At 46.7% G+C, this 16,675-nt stretch overlaps 7 protein-coding genes across 7 annotated transcripts; 3 read left to right on the top strand and 4 right to left on the bottom strand.

Moving 5' to 3' along the window:
* Nucleotides 1-2,563: 2,563 nt before the first annotated feature.
* On the top strand, nt 2,564-3,291 carry PAAG_06033 (hypothetical protein; the record flags this gene model as incomplete). Its single annotated transcript, XM_002792199.2, has 2 exons — nt 2,564-2,717; nt 3,008-3,291. The coding sequence occupies 2 exons, from the start codon at nt 2,564-2,566 to the stop codon at nt 3,289-3,291; spliced, it is 438 nt and encodes a 145-aa protein (XP_002792245.2).
* Nucleotides 3,292-5,374: 2,083 nt separating this feature from the next.
* PAAG_06032 (2,5-dichloro-2,5-cyclohexadiene-1,4-diol dehydrogenase) lies at nt 5,375-6,342 on the bottom strand (the record flags this gene model as incomplete). The annotated part of the gene is made up of 2 exons (XM_002792198.2): nt 5,375-5,608; nt 5,725-6,342. 2 exons carry the CDS (start codon nt 6,340-6,342, stop codon nt 5,375-5,377), a joined length of 852 nt encoding a protein of 283 aa, XP_002792244.1.
* Nucleotides 6,343-6,897: 555 nt separating this feature from the next.
* PAAG_06031 (esterase) lies at nt 6,898-8,166 on the top strand (the record flags this gene model as incomplete). Its single annotated transcript, XM_015845767.1, has 3 exons — nt 6,898-7,051; nt 7,153-7,915; nt 7,998-8,166. The coding sequence occupies 3 exons, from the start codon at nt 6,898-6,900 to the stop codon at nt 8,164-8,166; spliced, it is 1,086 nt and encodes a 361-aa protein (XP_015699993.1).
* A 685-nt stretch (nt 8,167-8,851) lies between these two features.
* On the bottom strand, nt 8,852-9,213 carry PAAG_12140 (hypothetical protein; the record flags this gene model as incomplete). The annotated part of the gene is made up of 2 exons (XM_015847668.1): nt 8,852-8,881; nt 8,956-9,213. The coding sequence occupies 2 exons, from the start codon at nt 9,211-9,213 to the stop codon at nt 8,852-8,854; spliced, it is 288 nt and encodes a 95-aa protein (XP_015702743.1).
* Nucleotides 9,214-9,339: 126 nt separating this feature from the next.
* On the top strand, nt 9,340-9,633 carry PAAG_06030 (hypothetical protein; the record flags this gene model as incomplete). Its single annotated transcript, XM_002792196.1, has 2 exons — nt 9,340-9,383; nt 9,462-9,633. The coding sequence occupies 2 exons, from the start codon at nt 9,340-9,342 to the stop codon at nt 9,631-9,633; spliced, it is 216 nt and encodes a 71-aa protein (XP_002792242.1).
* Nucleotides 9,634-12,112: 2,479 nt separating this feature from the next.
* Nucleotides 12,113-14,199, bottom strand: PAAG_06028 (hypothetical protein; the record flags this gene model as incomplete). The annotated part of the gene is made up of 2 exons (XM_002792194.2): nt 12,113-13,530; nt 13,617-14,199. 2 exons carry the CDS (start codon nt 14,197-14,199, stop codon nt 12,113-12,115), a joined length of 2,001 nt encoding a protein of 666 aa, XP_002792240.2.
* A 1,023-nt stretch (nt 14,200-15,222) lies between these two features.
* On the bottom strand, nt 15,223-16,563 carry PAAG_06027 (hypothetical protein; the record flags this gene model as incomplete). Its single annotated transcript, XM_002792193.2, has 1 exon — nt 15,223-16,563. The coding sequence occupies one exon, from the start codon at nt 16,561-16,563 to the stop codon at nt 15,223-15,225; it is 1,341 nt and encodes a 446-aa protein (XP_002792239.1).
* Nucleotides 16,564-16,675: the final 112 nt, after the last annotated feature.

Below are 16,675 nucleotides of genomic sequence, written 5' to 3'. Positions count from 1 at the left end.
GCAAGGAGATGACCTCGAATGATATCATCCTTAGGCAATGCCAGCCAAGCACCAAGTTAACTAGTTTAGTTAGCCCAGGCCGTGTTCCGTGGTGGAGTTCCATAACCTTCGGGGTGATACATCATGGCCTCTTTCTCTCACCGCCCGGGAATCAACCCGATCTGCCTCACATGATGATACGCCATATGTTAGTTACCTGTCATGGGTGCAGCCTCGGTACGCTTGGCAATTTAGTTATACATAGTTACATGAAACAAGCAGGCAGATATGAATCACATAAGATGCATAATGGGTTAACATAATTCTTAAACTGGAGTGAATCACACAACCAAGCAGATTATCAAATTTATTGAATATGAGTGTTTTAATTTTAAAACTGTAATTTATAAATAATAGTAATAAAAAAACATTTTATTAAAAATTAATATTTTTTTTAATGTTTAAATATTTTATATTAATTTTAATAAATATTATTATTAATTATTATATTTTTATTTTCTTAATAAATTTAAATTTTAATATAAATTATATATTTATAAAATTTTCAGTAATTTTAATTTATTACTTTATATAATTTTTATATTTAAATTAAATAAAATATTAAAAATATAAAAATTAGCGAGGCGCCCAGCCCTCAGAGCGCTGTTGTCATTGGTCCGCATCATGCGCTAGGCCCGTTGCCGCTTCGGGGGATTGCGGCCCTTCGCCGTTTTTTGCGCCTTCTCACACTGCTTCAACAGACGCCGCTCGATCTATAAAAACCCATCTCACGCCCTCGCAACGATCACACATACTCTCTCCTCCTCTTTGTTTGACTTTCTCTTTTCATCACCCTGCCTCTCGCGCTCGCGTACACTGCCCCCTTCTTCTTTTTCCCCTTGCAGGAATGGTGCTGTCTTTATCCAGCCTTATCTGACTTAATCCTGCGCCCACCGAGTCATTTTGTCACGAGCATCGTATCGCTCGTATGCCTCAGATCACTGCTACGGCCGTATGCCTCGCTTATGACTAAGCTCGCGTACGCCCGAACACACGTATATATATTTCATTCTCTTCTCGCTGTTTTCCTCTTGATCTTCTTCAGTTGATAGTCATTATTATAGTGATCATATAGATTATCTAGTCATTACGAATACTACTATCTTATGCCTGCTACGTTCTGACTATTCGTCATACATTTGAACCGCCATCTGATACAACTTCATTGGCTTCTGAGCCCTTCACGTTGCCCCTCGCGATGCTACTTCCCTTAACTCTGGGGCTGAGGCTGCTGGGCTGTCGGCACTCATGTTTTTCTGTACATGTGCCTTTCACTGTGCCGCATGATCAGCGATTCCAAACAGCAGAAATTTTTACTTGCCGATTGATTAATTCTTCTGTTTTCATTTTCATTTTCATCATTTTTTTTTAACTCTTTGAAAGGTCTGCTCTTCAAGACTCTGTCTTGAAGCCTCTTTCATTGGTAGGATTGCATGCAGAGACAGAGAAGGCGGCAGCTGATCAAGCGTATTGAGATGGCCAGTGGGCTAGTGTCCAGGGGCCAGAGTGCTTGCTGGGTCTGAGTGATGTGGGTTGCATCACTCTTTGAGTCATCAAGACTGACTGTCATTGTCACATTTCTTTCCGCGGTCCAATAGCAAAAGGCTGCATTTCATTTGTGCTGGTGTGTGCCTGCAGGTCAGACCAAGGCAGGCAGCGTTCTTTGGAGACATACCACAACTCAAGACGGTTTCACAAACGGTGTTGGAAAGGTGTAAGAGGGCAGACAACCCACTTTACGATGAAGAGGAAAGCTGGCAGGGCTGGCCTGGACTTGCAGCGGAAAATGATGTTCTGAAGTGGCTTGCCAACCTCATTGCTAAGCTTGTTCAATTAGCTTAAGCACAAGAGCCATCCTGGAAGATTGACTGCAGACCTCTTGCACAGCCAAGCCAGCCACTGCAGGGGTCTGTCACAGAGAGAAAGCTTGATATCAGCTTTGTTGATGATCTGACGGCCCCTGAGGACTCCAGATGCTGCTGGACACAGATCCTGGTGCCAGGGGAGCTGAGGAACAACCCAGAATATGATAGGAAATCCAGTGCATGGTTTGACCTTGGCAGATACACCAGGGAGGTTCTTGCCATGCAGAACACTCATCATTTTGTGCTCAGGTTCACACTCTGCAGGCCATTCCTGCGACTGTGGAACTTTGACTGCCTGGGTGGGATTGCATCAGAAGTTCAACATCAATCAGAATGGCCTTCAATTTGCGTCTGTTGTTCTCAGATTCCTCTTGATGAGTTGGGAGCAACTTGGTTTTGATCCCATCATCATCACATCTGGGACTGAATGGTATATTGAGATCACATCTGGGACTGAATGGTATATTGAGATAAAGAAGGACAGTGTGAAGGAACGGCTGATCATTGACAGGATTGTCAGATGAGCACACTGTGTCACTGGGCAAGCCACAAGCTGCTGGAAGGCGCACTGTGAGACAGAAAAGTCATAGATACTGGTAGTCAAGGACTCCTGGCAGGACCCAGAGCGCACTGAGAAAGGGGAGTTGTTGTGAGAAGCAATGGTGATGAGGGTGAAGAATGTCATGAGGTATTATCATCACAAGACTGTTCACCTCAATGGCAAGGATGACAATGTTTTGGCCATCCAAAAGAGTCTCAGTATTCCAGCTTTGAAAGATGAGAAGGGTGGCTTTAGGGCGATGATGCAGCATAGTAGCTCTCAAAGGAGAAAAAAGAGCTAAGGCAACACTGTCAACCAGAAGCAATTCACTGATTACATGGACACAGTGCTTCCTCCTCCCCCAAGCAAATGTACCCAGTTAAGTTCTCCATCCAAACCTGCTGGTGGCTCAACTCAATGAAATTGAGTGCACCGCTGCATTGCTATCCAGGACTACAGGAAACCAATATACCAGAGTAGCTCAAAGGCTGTTTTGCTCACTGGGCTGGCCGGCTGTATTGAAGGATACATGTCACTCCATGATGAGACTGGCCTCATCCAGTGCGACATTTCCCCTGGAACCTGATGGTGAATGAGGACAAGGACAATCCTTCATGGTCTGCCTTTCTGATTGACCTTGATCTAGCAATCAAGACACAACAGGATGATTCCTCTGGCGCGCAGGGCAAGACTGGCCCAAGAATGTTCATGGCCATTGGTGTCTTGTATGGTGAAAAGCATTGTTTCATGCATGATCTGGAATCATTCTTCTGGGTCCTGTTCTGGATATGCATTCACTATGAAAGCCCAGGGAAGGGAAGCACTGTCGAGCGTTTTGAGAAATGAAATTATATAAATACTGAAGAGCTGGCAGCTGTAAAGCAAGGAGTGATAAGTGATGAGAGTGACTTTCTTAGAGTGGCTGAGACTATTTCACACTGAGCTATCAGTCCTTGATCTCTTGTGTCAACCGGTTTCGACGGCTTGTCTTTCCAGGCGGCAGACGGTGGAGGAAAGAAAGTTCCAATCTATCCCGGAACATGATTGAAACGCTTCAACATGCGGGAAACAACCCAGACATTGTAAACTAATGCAGTTTCAGTGTATATATGTTGATAGCGTATTGTAGCGGGACTTGCTTTTTGTTTGTGTTTTGATAGAGCATGCATTTGAGCAAGAGTGAGGATGGCCATGATCTGTGAGAACCGCAACTCCTTTAATATGTATATATATATATATATATATATATATATATATAGATAGATATACTGTACAAAGCTAGTTCTCTAGGCTCCGTTGATATTCTAACGCCAGTTTCTCCCGAGCGCGACCCCGCACAACAGTTCCATGGGCCTCCTCTGCATGGCTTAGAAGAGCAGTTCCACTCACAAACATTGCACTCAACCCCAGTGGCCCGCCATGGAGGGTTGATATGTCTTCGTAGAAAATGCCTTGTAGGTGATCCGGGTGTTGTGTATTTCATAATGCGGTCCCCTTTAGCGAGCAACTAGGATTCCCAACGCAGAGAAAGCAACCGTCGAGGCTGAAAGCAGGCCTGAGGCTGTTCAGCTGTCGATTTGGCCTGCACAGACTCACTCCATTGCTTGCTTGGTTGCAAGAGGCGGATAGATGATCGAGGTCATCACATCGTTATATGGAGTAATAGTTATTTTCAATGGATTGAAACAATTACTTTCACTTTAATAAGAAACCAAATAGTTTTTTTTTTTAAAAAAAAGACAAAACTAAGGCTTTATATTAAGCTTTCATCATAGAGAAAAAGGACTATAGAGGAAGACCTGTTAAACCTTGTGAGTAATAGTAATTTAGATACGTCTCAAATAGAAAAAGCCGAGACCTGCTAAGCTTTAACATGACATTCTTAGATAAGAGACCAGTAAAAGCTGCTCACTGGAATGCTGAACTAGCTGCTGGAAAACAGTGAGAGCAAGTAAAAGCTGAAGCTGCTATCCACAGACTAGGTGCTCAGCAAGTTTGTTGAACAAAGAAGACTCGGCAGCTTGCTGAGCAAGCAGGTCACCAAGAAGCTCAAGCAGTACATCAGCTGGGCCAGATCAACTAGGTGAGCAGTCAAATCCCTATACGAATAAAGAGGGCAACAACCATCTTCTCCTACGACGAATTTATGTAGAGTCGACCCCTTACCGTTCGTTTTACTGGGGATTAATGCTGCACGCCTGATACAGCCATGACTGCAAGATAGACTGGGAATCTTTTACGTACGGGAGAGAGAGGGTAGCACAGGACACCTCAGGATAGTCGATCTTGTGCGCCATATATGAGACTGCTTATAACTACCAAGGTAACCATATCGTGCTGTGCATATAGTTCATATAATGAATATACACTACCTAAGATGAAGACATGGAGCAGATAGCTCCTCGTCTGTGAAGAATGAAGCAGTGTCATGATACCGGAGGACATCCATAAATCAAGGAGCAGCAGAATGCAGCTTTTGAATCGGTTCCCAAGAGCGTATACTTTTTGCATATGCACTCCGTCCAGATAGCATGATCTTCATCCTTATGAGTTGCTTGAAATATCAAGTATATCTTTCTTGACCTCCGACGCTACTGTGCAAAACTGCACGGATAAAAATTCAAGTATTTTCGCAGTTTATTCCGATCACAACGACAAATTCAACCGTGGGGTTATTTATCAATGGCGTAGAAAGGCCCCCAGTTAAAGCAATGGCAATGCAGTGCGTCCAGCCGAGACCACGGATATTATTTCAGGGACATCATCCACGGATTTTATAGCAGCTTTTCTTCCCTGAGCCGATGTGAGAAATCAAACCCGGGCATCAAATAAACCTCTTAACGCCCCCTCTCACTCTTCCAACCCGAAACCGAAACCTCTTCAGAGGAAGAGTCAAAAGACCTCATGAGCCCGCTGTAGAAATCGAACATTAACCATTGACGCTAGCACTTTTCGGCATCCCGACCCCGACCGCAGCAGTCGTCCCTGCATCGACGGGAAGCACAACACCCGTTATCCATCTAGCGTGAGGCCCAGCAAGAAAAACCACCGCACCAGCAGCATCCCAGCCGTTCCCTTCAACCCCGAGCAGACTCCTTTTCCGTCTAGCCTCCCGCGCCTCCTCGGATATTCCCCCACCATACATCATGGGGGTGTACATCATCTAAAAAAGAAAAGGTATTAAGAAAGGAACATCAAGTCAGCTAACAAGTTCCCATATCAAATTTCCTCGACATCCGTAAGGGCGTGTAAGGGAGGGAGGGATGGTTGCCAACATACCCCAGGACAGACACAATTAACCCTAATCCCCTCCGCAGCATGATGCGCCGCCATCGCCCTCGTCATATTAACCACAGCACCCTTAGCAGTCGGATACAGCAGATGCGGCGTGCCCCCCTTCAACCCCGCTACACTGCCCATATTCACGATGCTACCCCTCCCCCCATTCCTCCTCATGGCAGGAATAGCATACTTACTCATCAGCACCATGCTCGATACATTGACCTCCAACCCTCTCGCCCACTCCAGCATATCAACCTCAACGGCCGTCCCCGCCGCCCCGCCAATGCCAACATTATTCACCAAAATGTCCAGCCGCCCGAACGTGTCGACTGCAAGCTTCACTGCAGCCTCGCAGTCAGCGGCGGACGTTACGTCGCCTTGGAATGCGATTGCATGGCCCCGATTGGGCTTTGAGGCGATCATTTGCACCGTTTTACATGCCCAGTCTAGATTGCGGTCGAGGCATAGGACCTTGCAGCCGTCGGAGGCGAGGAGGATGGATATGGCGCGTCCGTTGCCAATGCCGTCTCCTAGGCATCCAGCGCCGGTGACGATGGCCGCCTGGCCGGCTAGAGAGCGCGAGGGGGGTTCTGAGCGTATTGTTTTGTCGCTCATGGTTGGGGGGTGATGGGTTTTGGGTAAATGGGAGAGGTACCGGGGCGTAAAGGAAGGGGATGGGATGACATCAGCAGATTCCAGGTCCCTAGGTAAGCGCTGCTGGATTCTTTACTTGGGAATAATCACAAGAAAGGTATACTATCCTCATATTTTGGTAGACATTGGAGCTTGTTGGAATCGGCAGACAGAAATCATAGCTGTAGATCGCTCGGCATTAAGATTCTGGCGGGGCATTTCGGTAACTAACTCTTCGGCAGAGTCATAGCCGACGTCGGAGCATGAAACAGCGCTGCAGTGGTCTCCACGAAACTACGTGTTCAGCAGCGGGGTAATTGTTAAAAACACATTTATTTGCAAGATGATCTTAGGAGAGCTGTCGTTAATCGCGGTAAACTGATAAAAAGTGAGGCGGAAGCGAATTATTACCTTGTCGAACTCACCCCCCCCCCCCAAAAAAAAAAAAAAAAAAGAAAAAAAAAGAAAAGAAAAGAAAAGAAAAAAAAGGCAAACCCATCCGCTATTGCTTTGACTTCGTTTATATTTTGCGTGACGATGGACTTCTCTCAGTACACGGGGCCAAGCAAGGAATGGATTGCACTGGCGGCTACACTCCCAGCGGAACCTGAAGGTCTATCTACAGCTCAATTAAAGCATGCCATAAACAAGGGGCGGGATGAAGTGGCAGCTAAAGCCATGGTTGAGGAAGGTCAGTAAAAACACTGAAGTGGAAAATTGACATGGCGGGCTCATTGTTCCCTATCGAACATTTCAATGTGCTGATAAATCTATAACTTCTTTCCAATACAGGTTTAAAACCTAAAGTAGCCATCCGAAACCACACAATCCTAACTCGCGACGGCTCGTCGATCGAAGCAAGGAGTTTCCGTCCCTCCTCCATCCCAGCCTCTCAGCCATTACCGGTCTACATCCATCTCCACGGGGGAGGCTTTCTCTGGGGCACTCCGGATTCAGAGGATGCGAGCTGCTCTCGCACCATCGTATCCCTTGCAGAATCCGGCCTTCCCCTTGTAGTCGTGAATGTCAATTACCGTCATACCCCCAAACACAAGTACCCCACCGCCTGGAACGACTCAGAAGACGCATTCCACTGGATCCACGAGCACCTCAACGAAATCGGTGGAGAAGCGGACAAGGTCGTCGTGGGCGGGATATCGGCAGGAGCATGGCTAACGGGATCCCTAGTCCTCGCTCAAAACTCCGGCGCAGACAAGCGGCTAGCCAGCAGACCCAAGCTTCGGGGCCAGGTGCTGATGATACCCTGCTTGGTGTATTCGGATTTTCACGAGCTGCAGGTTAAGAAACTTAGGGAACCAAGTGTGTCGAGCTATGTGCAAGGTGCGGATGCGCCCATACTACCGCTCACTAGGATGAATTTTTTCTCTGGTTTATTGGGTGTGGAGGATGCGAAGGTGGGGGATAGACGGTTGAGTCCTGGGCTGGCGACGGCGGAGGAGGTGAAAGGAATGCCTCCCAGCACCTTTGGGATTGCGGGCTATGATCCGCTGAGGGACGAGGGACTTTTCTACGGGAAGTTCTTGGCTGAGAATGGGTAGGTGATAAATTGGATCCCCCTTTCTCTTTTATGCCGGATTTCAGTTGAAGGGACAAATCAGTAGCTAACGCATGATCAGAGTCCCGACGAAAATAAACGTCTTCGGGGGGCTTCCGCATGGATTCAGGAGGTTTAGCCACGATCAACTCCCTGCGGGCAAGAGATGGGACGAGGTCATTTGCGAAGGCATTCAGTTTGCACTGAGTGATCCCGTAGCTACCGGAAAGTTTGAAATCATATCCGATTGAATGGCGAAGCGAATGAGAAAGAGGGGTTGGTTTGGAAATCCCAATATTTCAGACATTCTTAGACGTTGGGGTGGATGCCGACTTGAAAGACGGGTATATGAACAATGCGGATGGTGTGCCGAGCCCAGAGATCAGACATTGCCTAGAAATAGAAACATGCTTCCAATGGATCTATGCTGAACTCATAAAACTTCAACAGTTTCCGCTGTGCCAGTGGAATCAAAGATGATGCCTCTTGAAGGGGCGCTATGCCTGATTGACCTTTGAGAACTCAGCTCTTCGTTTTTGTGGTGGTAATCTTTCAAACCAAAGGGGGGTCCGGTGAGTCACATCCACAACATTCTGCTTAAGCCAGTAAATTCCAGCTTCGCCACAAACCTTTTTCATTGCTATTTAGCCAAATGGAGACACCAATCCAACAAGAAGAGCGGGGGGTTGTTTGGGTGAAGTTCGAATTTTAGTCCGTTGAACGAGGCGGTCCCGGATAAACAGTAAATGCAGCGCCGAGCAGAGTGATAACAAGGTTTGCCAAGCCTTCGCCAGAGTTTAGCGCCGGGCCGACCCGTTCCTAGCTCCACCAAGAGGAGAACTGGGGACGTGCTGTTTACATGGCTAATAAATGTCGATACCTAGTTGTATCCTAACCATCTCAAGTCCCATTCAAGGTCCCGGGCATCCATTCAGCTCAGCATGGGAGAACAGCGGGGGTGGGCTCCTAGAACAATGTCCGCAACTCAGCCATTCCAACCACTGGTATGGTCTGATATGATATGATTTTGTCATGCAAACCGTGCTGAACAACCTCCTGCCGAATAACGCCATTTCTTGTCTGCCTCTCCATGAACCATCCAGAATTCCCCAATTCCCCAATTCACCATTCTGCGCCTGGCTCTCTTGTTCCAAGTCATCGTACGTGATCCTGGACAAAGATGTCTCATTGACAACATGCCATGTTGGAACGTCCATATGTGCGCTGGGGATGTCGGTGTCATCTCCCGCATGTATAAAGGTATATCGCACATACTCAGATATTATGTCCTTACTCATCCACGTGCTGGATAAGAATTTTCTTTTTTCTTTTCTTTCTTTCTTTTTATTTTATTTTATTTTATTTTATTTTATTTTATTTTATTTTATTTTTGAAAGAGAGCAAGAAGCGGCTGTATCCGTGCTATGGTGATAGGACAGGGACAACCCCTCCAACGCGATATGTTACCGTGAGTGAGACAATGTCTGAAAAGGAGGCCTCTAGAACGAGACCTGCAAAGGAGGCTGATGGTGAATGCAGTGTATAGTGGCGTGCAAAGGACATCTGATGGCAATCGCTGTACCCAGCGAATGACCGAATATAACAAGGCTGTCAGGTTGATTTCCAACAATTTTGGTCGCCCACTTGGTCATCGCTATGGCACCAAGAAGAAGCCTTCTTCTGATGGAACACCATTGTTCAGTCCGTATCCACGGTAATCGAAAGTGTCAATGTGGACTTTGTTTGTTGGGGTTCCCAGAGTAAAGAGCACGATAGCTGTCCGGTCGCTAGCCGGAGCCTAATCTCCCAACTGTTCCGCGCATGTAGAGGACAACTCTCGCTTCTGGGCCGTCTCTCAAGAGCCTGAATGATAAACCCTTGACGTTGCATCTTCGGTTACTTCAGATGGCTCTGCCCAATAGATCTTCAAGATGCCTTTTAGTAACCGCCCAGCAGCAAATTACGCCAAGCATGAAGGTGTTCTCTGTCTGCAAGTTTGATGTATAGATGGAATAACTTGGTTATGCAGAAATCCAACCTCTTCTGGCACATTGGGCTCACGAAATCAGGTCAGAATGATGCCATGGAGATAAATGGCATGCATCTGTAGTGTGTAGCTTGGGAATAATGAATACCAAGCCTTGAATATCAAGCCTAGAAGACCAAACAGCAAACGATTGGAATCCCCACAATAAGAATCGTAGCTTGAGGACGGGCTGCAAGGGAGTTACTCTCCGTGATGAATAGGCGGACACTTATGAATGAAAGCGTGAGTAAGAGAAGTTACATTGGACTCATTAAAGGAATATGAAATCAAATAATGAAAGTTTCGAGAGAGGCTATCATGCTATCCTCTGCCGCGCACTGCAGCATTTGGAGGACACATAATAACGAAAGGCGCTTACAGAGTAGCCCAAAGTGGTTGATCGTGAATTTTTACAAGCGACCTTCTCTGAACTGAGATCCATTCCATGATGGTCCACTCCTGGAGCAGAAATTCAGTTACATACAAATCGGTAATAGGAGGAGCTTCTTTGCAATCGGCTGGAAGGAAATATAGGCAAAAGTTTCAACCCTCCTTGACGGGTGAGAACCTTGTTTCATTCGTTCAATTAGGAGCATTAAGGAATATCGACCCACCAAAAAGAATCATAAAGGGCACAAGCCACCAATAGACGACGAAGATGAGCCGAAGCATAATAGAAAGAACCTTGGAAGCAAACCGCGGGTATTAATGGACAACAGGGTGGGAGCGCATAGAAATAAAAGTTCAACGGAAAGAATACATTGATATGGAAAAACGGAAAACAAAAGAATACTGTAGCCTTTATTTAGAGCATGCTAGTATAATAATAATAATAATAATAATAGTAATCACTGTGATATCAAGATAACATATAAAAAAAGAACTGATAAGATTCAGCAAAAGTTGCAAGAAACAAAGAAGAAAAATAATATTCACAGAACCAAAGAATTTTTTTGGCTGCTTTTTCTGCGCTGCTTATACAGAAAAGTAAAAGTCGAAGAAACTTTGGAACCTGAGATAGCGACAAGATAGGGACCGAAAACATTGCAGCGTTTTGAAAAAGGCCATACAAGAATGCACGGTTTTATCAAACGCATCGGATAAATGGAAGACATCAAAAGCCAGCGACGGGGAAGCTGGAACGGGACGGGGATTGAACGTTGAACGTTGAACGAATATAAGGTAAGGTTTTAAAAAGATGCATATAGCAGTTCTTAGCCGCTAGTATGGATGAGGATGGTTGGTGAACAGCATGATTAGTGTTTTTGCGAATAGACTACGGCAACGGCAAAAAGGAGACGGTTAAAGTAAGCAATACGGGGGTGGACGGAAAATAGTGTGCGACCTTTTTTTTATCCTTCTTCTTTTTAAATGGAAGAAGAATTGAATTTATTGAGTTTGGAAATCATTTGATATATTTGGTTTGAGTGAAAGAGGGGTTTGGGGGAGAGCAGGGAAAGTTGTTGCTTGCAAGGAACTAACATTAAATGAGCGATCAGCAGGAGAAGAGTAAGGATGAGGAGGAGAAGGGGAGAGCGAACATGGCATTAAATTGAAGACAGTTTTGAATATGCTTGAAGGCTCATGGACCAGAAGGATTAAGAAAGCACACTGCTGAAGACTTAAACTACCATCAAAATGAAAAGCATATAGAATTCGCATATATAATCGTGAAGAAATAGGAAAAGAAAAGGAAAGGAAAGGAAAGGAAGAAAGATAGAAAAAGAGAAAAGAAAAGAAAAGAAAAGAAAAGAAAAACATGCATTGGGAAAGGGTGAAAAATAGTGATAAAAGGATATAAAAGGTTGACCCGAATGTTAAGTGAGGAGAAACATAAAAAAAAAGAAGAAAAAAAGAGGATAAATAAAAAAAAAAATGAAAAAAAAAAAAAAAAAAAAAAAAAAACCAAACCGCTAAAATGCATGAACGTAATCTAGACAACAAAACTATGAATGGAGTACGGATTTCGCCGTGGAAGAATCAGATGAGGGGAAGAAAATGAAACAGCACTGAAGATATTTGTGTTTAAAAGGGAAAGGGAGGATGATCAAACAGAGAAGCTGAGTAGAGGTTGAGGGGAATTGACAAAAAAAGAAATGTTAAAGAAAATATAAATAAAAAAAAACGTATAAAATTCCCACGAGTCGAGCGGACAAGAAGCGGAGGTGCTGTTACGTATAATAAACTGTCCCATTCTGCGGCTGAGGATAATAATATGTCGTCCCAGGCGGCGTCATCATCCCTCCCATGCCCACTACACCCCCGGGCGGGACCCCCTGTTGGGGCGGCGGTGCAGAGTATACTTGATTCTGCTGTGGCGGGTATGCGGAGTTTGCAAACTGCGATGTGTCGTAGTAATACACCGTACCGTTTTGCTCATGTGCAAAAGTACCGGATGGCGCTTGTTCTTGATCTGGGGCGGGTTGTTGGTGGGTCGGCGGCGGATGATGAGGGAGGGGAGGGCCCACGGAAAAGGGCATCTGCTGTGGCTGGGCGGCATATGTTGCTGGTGGGGGTCCTGGCCGCACGGTTGTGGCATATGTTGGATATTCCGGGTTTGAGGTGGTGTAGAATATAGGCGCGGGTTGATAGCCTGCTTCCGTGTAGTATGTTTGCGGTTGGTAGGGATATGGTTGGAATGGTTGGGCGTGGATGGCACGCTCGGGGATTTGAGATAAGGGCGTTGCGGAGGGCTGGGAGGCGTGGGAAGCACGGCGCCCGTGGGGGGCATACGCGTTGTTATCAGGTATGAACCCACCATTGACGGGGTGGGGAACTTGTTGACGGAATGGCTGTTCCTGCTGTTGCTGGGGCGGGTTATATTGGAAACTGACGGGGGATTCAATGTCGGCTACTGAGACTGTTTTCTGTGGTCGAGGCTGATGCATGGGGATGTTCTGTGGTAGACGGTTTTCACGGAACTCCGGAGGTGGAGGCATTGGGTATTGTGAAGGGAGGGGAGGTGCTGTCATCTGTGGGACCATTGCGGGGGGTTGCGGAGCAAATCCTGATCCAAGTGGAGGTCTGATTGAAGGGGGTAGTCGCACTACCGGCTTCCTACCTTCACCAGGCATTCCGCCAACACGAGATATCGCCGAACCGACAGGGGAAGTGATGGCGTCGGTTCCTCTTCCGAATGACGATCTGCGGCTCATAGCCACGCTAGGCGTATAGACGCTTCCTCCGTAAACACTCGTTCTCCTACCACCACCACCGTAGAAACCTCCCCGCCCTCGTTGACGGAATTGCTGATTTGGCCTCAGTGCTCTCGGAATAAAGATAAATGACCGCTCCGTGGACGGGAAAATGTATCGGGGTGGTTGCCCTGGGACGGATATCCTAACAGGCTTATCGCGACGGAGTGGAGGTCGATGCTGTGGGAGGCGAGTGTGTTGTTTCTTCGGAACAGCGGAGTAGGGGATGGGATCTTTCATTCCAGGAAGAAAAACGATGACGGGAACATTTCCCACGAGTACGCTGCTGGAAAAGGAGCGGTTTGGCGGAGATGATCGAGGAGCTGTGGGGACGGGCCTAGGCGGAGTGTGGAACGCGGTATGGTTAGGCACAGGAGGGGGGATTGGGCGTGTGTCTTGGGTTTGGTATTATTATTATTGTAGTAGTTGTTGTTGTTGTAGGACGGCGGCGGCGGATAGCCATTTGATGGGGAATTCGTACTCCGCTTGTCGTGGAGGAAGAATCTACCACGAGTAGGCACAAAGGCAGGATTCGAATCACGCTCCTTAATGTATTCATCGTGCTCGCGCCGCTTCCGTTCCGCAAATGTTTCCCTCCTGTATCCCCTGTTGTTGGCGGATTTTGGGGTGGCGACCAACTCGATCTTCATGTCATCAAAATGGATTTCTTGGACGCCTTCGGCTCCTTCGGACAACTTCAACCCATCCATCATAGCCTCAGTATCAGAAACCGTAGCGCCAAAGACCGGCTTGGCTGGAGAAATCGATTCGTCCCTGCGTTGACGCTGACCACGTTCACCACGCTGTTCACCCTGTCCACGCTCACCACGATCGTCGCCATTCGTAGTCAGTACCTGTCCATTCGTTGACAACCTTTCCACCGGCCCGGTTGTGTCGTCTTCACTCATATCACTCCCTTCCTCATCGGCGTCATCCTCGTGAGCTGAAATGGTTCCCTCACTCAGAGAATCATCCTCCAAGTCCCCGTCGATGGAGCCCTCTTCGTCGCCATCATCCTCCCTCCTTCTCCGGCTGGCAATGCGGCTTCGACGGTGGGGAGCCATCTGGAGATGCAGTCACGAAGGTACCCAAAAAGGAGTTTTTAATTCCCTACGGAGCAGATGTGTCGAGGATGTTAGCAGTGTTGGAGGGGGGTATATGGAAAGGGCCTGGGTGAGGTCAGGGCAGGGTGTGTTAGGATAGCTAATGGGAGAGGCGTCAAGCTGACAGTCTGCTGATTTCGCTAATGATAAAACAGGCAGAGAGCAGCACAGAACGGAGGACGCAGAACACGGGTATCCTGACCTGGCTGCTGCTAATATTTTCTTCTCATCTTCTCATCATCATCATCTTCTTCTCTTCTTTCTTCTCTTCGTCGTCTTCGTCGTCGTCTTCAAATGTTCATCGCAAAACAACTCCGAGGGGGAGCTAGCCCCAATGCAGCCTAGCGTATAGGTTTACGTAAGGCCACTCAACTTCAAGCAAAGAAAAATAACAAGAAAAAGAAAAAAAGAAAAGAATGATAGTTATGATGAAATGAGGATTGAGGAAAAGTGAAGTCAAGTAAAAAGATTTAATTTATCGCATAAATATAGAGAATGAATGAGTGGTGTGAATGAATTAAATGCTGCCGCAAAAGGGATTAAACAAGCACTCCACACACACACACACACACACACACACACATTCTCTCTTACAGCTTCATATCTGATGAATCTACATAGCTGTATCATCCAGTCATCTGCAGTCAACAGCTGCTGGAGATAAAAATGAACAATTTATATGGATATTTTGTCGTTCTAGGAAGTATTGAGTTATCGCCAGCAATTCACCGCGTATATAGCTAATGACTACCAAACAAACGGGATGTTCCAGGTACTCTCAAGAATACCAAACCCCCCCCACCACAACTCTCGATAGATGGCAGGCAGATGGGACAGCAACTCAAGTAACTAACAGCGGAAAACCTTCTGGTTTCATACAATAAATGGTCCTTCTATGAAAAACAAACCAACTCCCAGAGCAAAGGGGCTCAAGAAATAAATATAAATAGATAAATTATCAAATAACCAAAGAAGAAAAACACCTCAATCAAACGTAATCTTCTTTCCGTGCGACTCAACAATGGCTCCACTAAGCCTCTGGACAACATCCTGCGTATACCGGCATCCACTGCTAGCCGCCCCTTTGCCGTAACTCCCCTGACTCTTCCCAGCCCTTGGTGGAAACGCCTTAGTCTTTCTCTCAGACACCTCCTCAATAGCAGGGACTTCACTGTCCCCACCCTGTCCCCAAGACCCTCCAGAACCCCCAGCAAATTTATCTTTCGCCGTACCCTCTTTGCCATACCGCTTCCTATATCGCGTAGCCTTGTCCTCTGCAAACTCCATCCGCAGCAGGCGGCCCAAAATCCGGTTCACCCATACCTTTTTCATCCGTGGTTTTTTGCTTTTCGTCTTTGCATGGTTGTTTTTGGTTTTCTCGTTGTCGTTTTTATTGTTGGCTCCCCTTTCCTCCTCTCTAGCAGCATCTGAATCTCCCTCTTCCTCCAATTCCTCATCTTCATCTTCATCTTCATCTTCATCCACTTCCTCAGGCACCTTCACAAACCCCCTCACTGCAGCTTCCGCCCCATCAATGCTCTCAAACTCAACCCACGCATAACCCTTACACTTCCCCGAATCTTCAAATGTCGCAACATGTACACTCTCAATGCTGCCACAGGGTTTAAAATGGTCCTCCAAAATCTCCTTCGTCACATCAAACCCGAGATTCCCAACAAATATCCGCTGAGAGAGCTCCTTGCCAGCGGCTGCCATGGACGAATTATTCACCTCCCTTCCTCCTGCTGCAGATTCACCACCCTTCGTCCTCTCAGGGCGTCCCGCATAACTCTTCGCATTTTTAATCAATGCCCGCCGACCATTGATCAACTGCTCACTCATGGCAATAGCCGTCTCCATGGCCTTACTGGTTGAGAAATCCACGTAGGCAAAGCCCTTATTTTGAGCCTTGCCGTTCTGCTTTGCGCCATCCGGCAGGTGTATGCGGGTGATATCCTCATTTGACAGGGTGCCAGAGCCCGTGAGGAATTTTCTGATGTCACTTTTCTTCGCGGTGAAGGGGAGGTTGCCTACCCAGACGCCGTAATCGGAGCGTTTGGAGGGTTTCTCTGTGTTTTCGGTGGGTTGGGATTTGGGTGCCAGAGTTGCAGTTGGATTTGAGTCTGTGACAGGCTCTGTTGATATAGGCAATGAGGGTTCTACGGTTTGCAGAGCTGCTGATTTCTTTTTCGCTTTTCGAAGCGCCTTCTTTGATGGAGGTTCTGGCGCGGACAGATCGATTTCCAGGGCAGGGCCATCATCCAGCTTGCGCTTGCGGGTAGCTGTTGGTGACTGCGAGTGGGATGGCTCCTTGAGGCCGGGCATTATATTTATTATATATGCGGAATTGAACTGTATAGGTACACAACTAAATTATATCCATAGAACAAAATAGTGTAGTCGAACTTAAAAAATTAGAAACTATCCCATACAATAA

Source organism: Paracoccidioides lutzii (assembly GCF_000150705.2).
Source record: "Paracoccidioides lutzii Pb01 unplaced genomic scaffold supercont2.16, whole genome shotgun sequence".
In the NCBI taxonomy this organism is placed as follows: Eukaryota; Fungi; Ascomycota; class Eurotiomycetes; order Onygenales; family Ajellomycetaceae; genus Paracoccidioides; species Paracoccidioides lutzii.
This window is presented reverse-complemented; position numbering and strand designations above follow the sequence as displayed.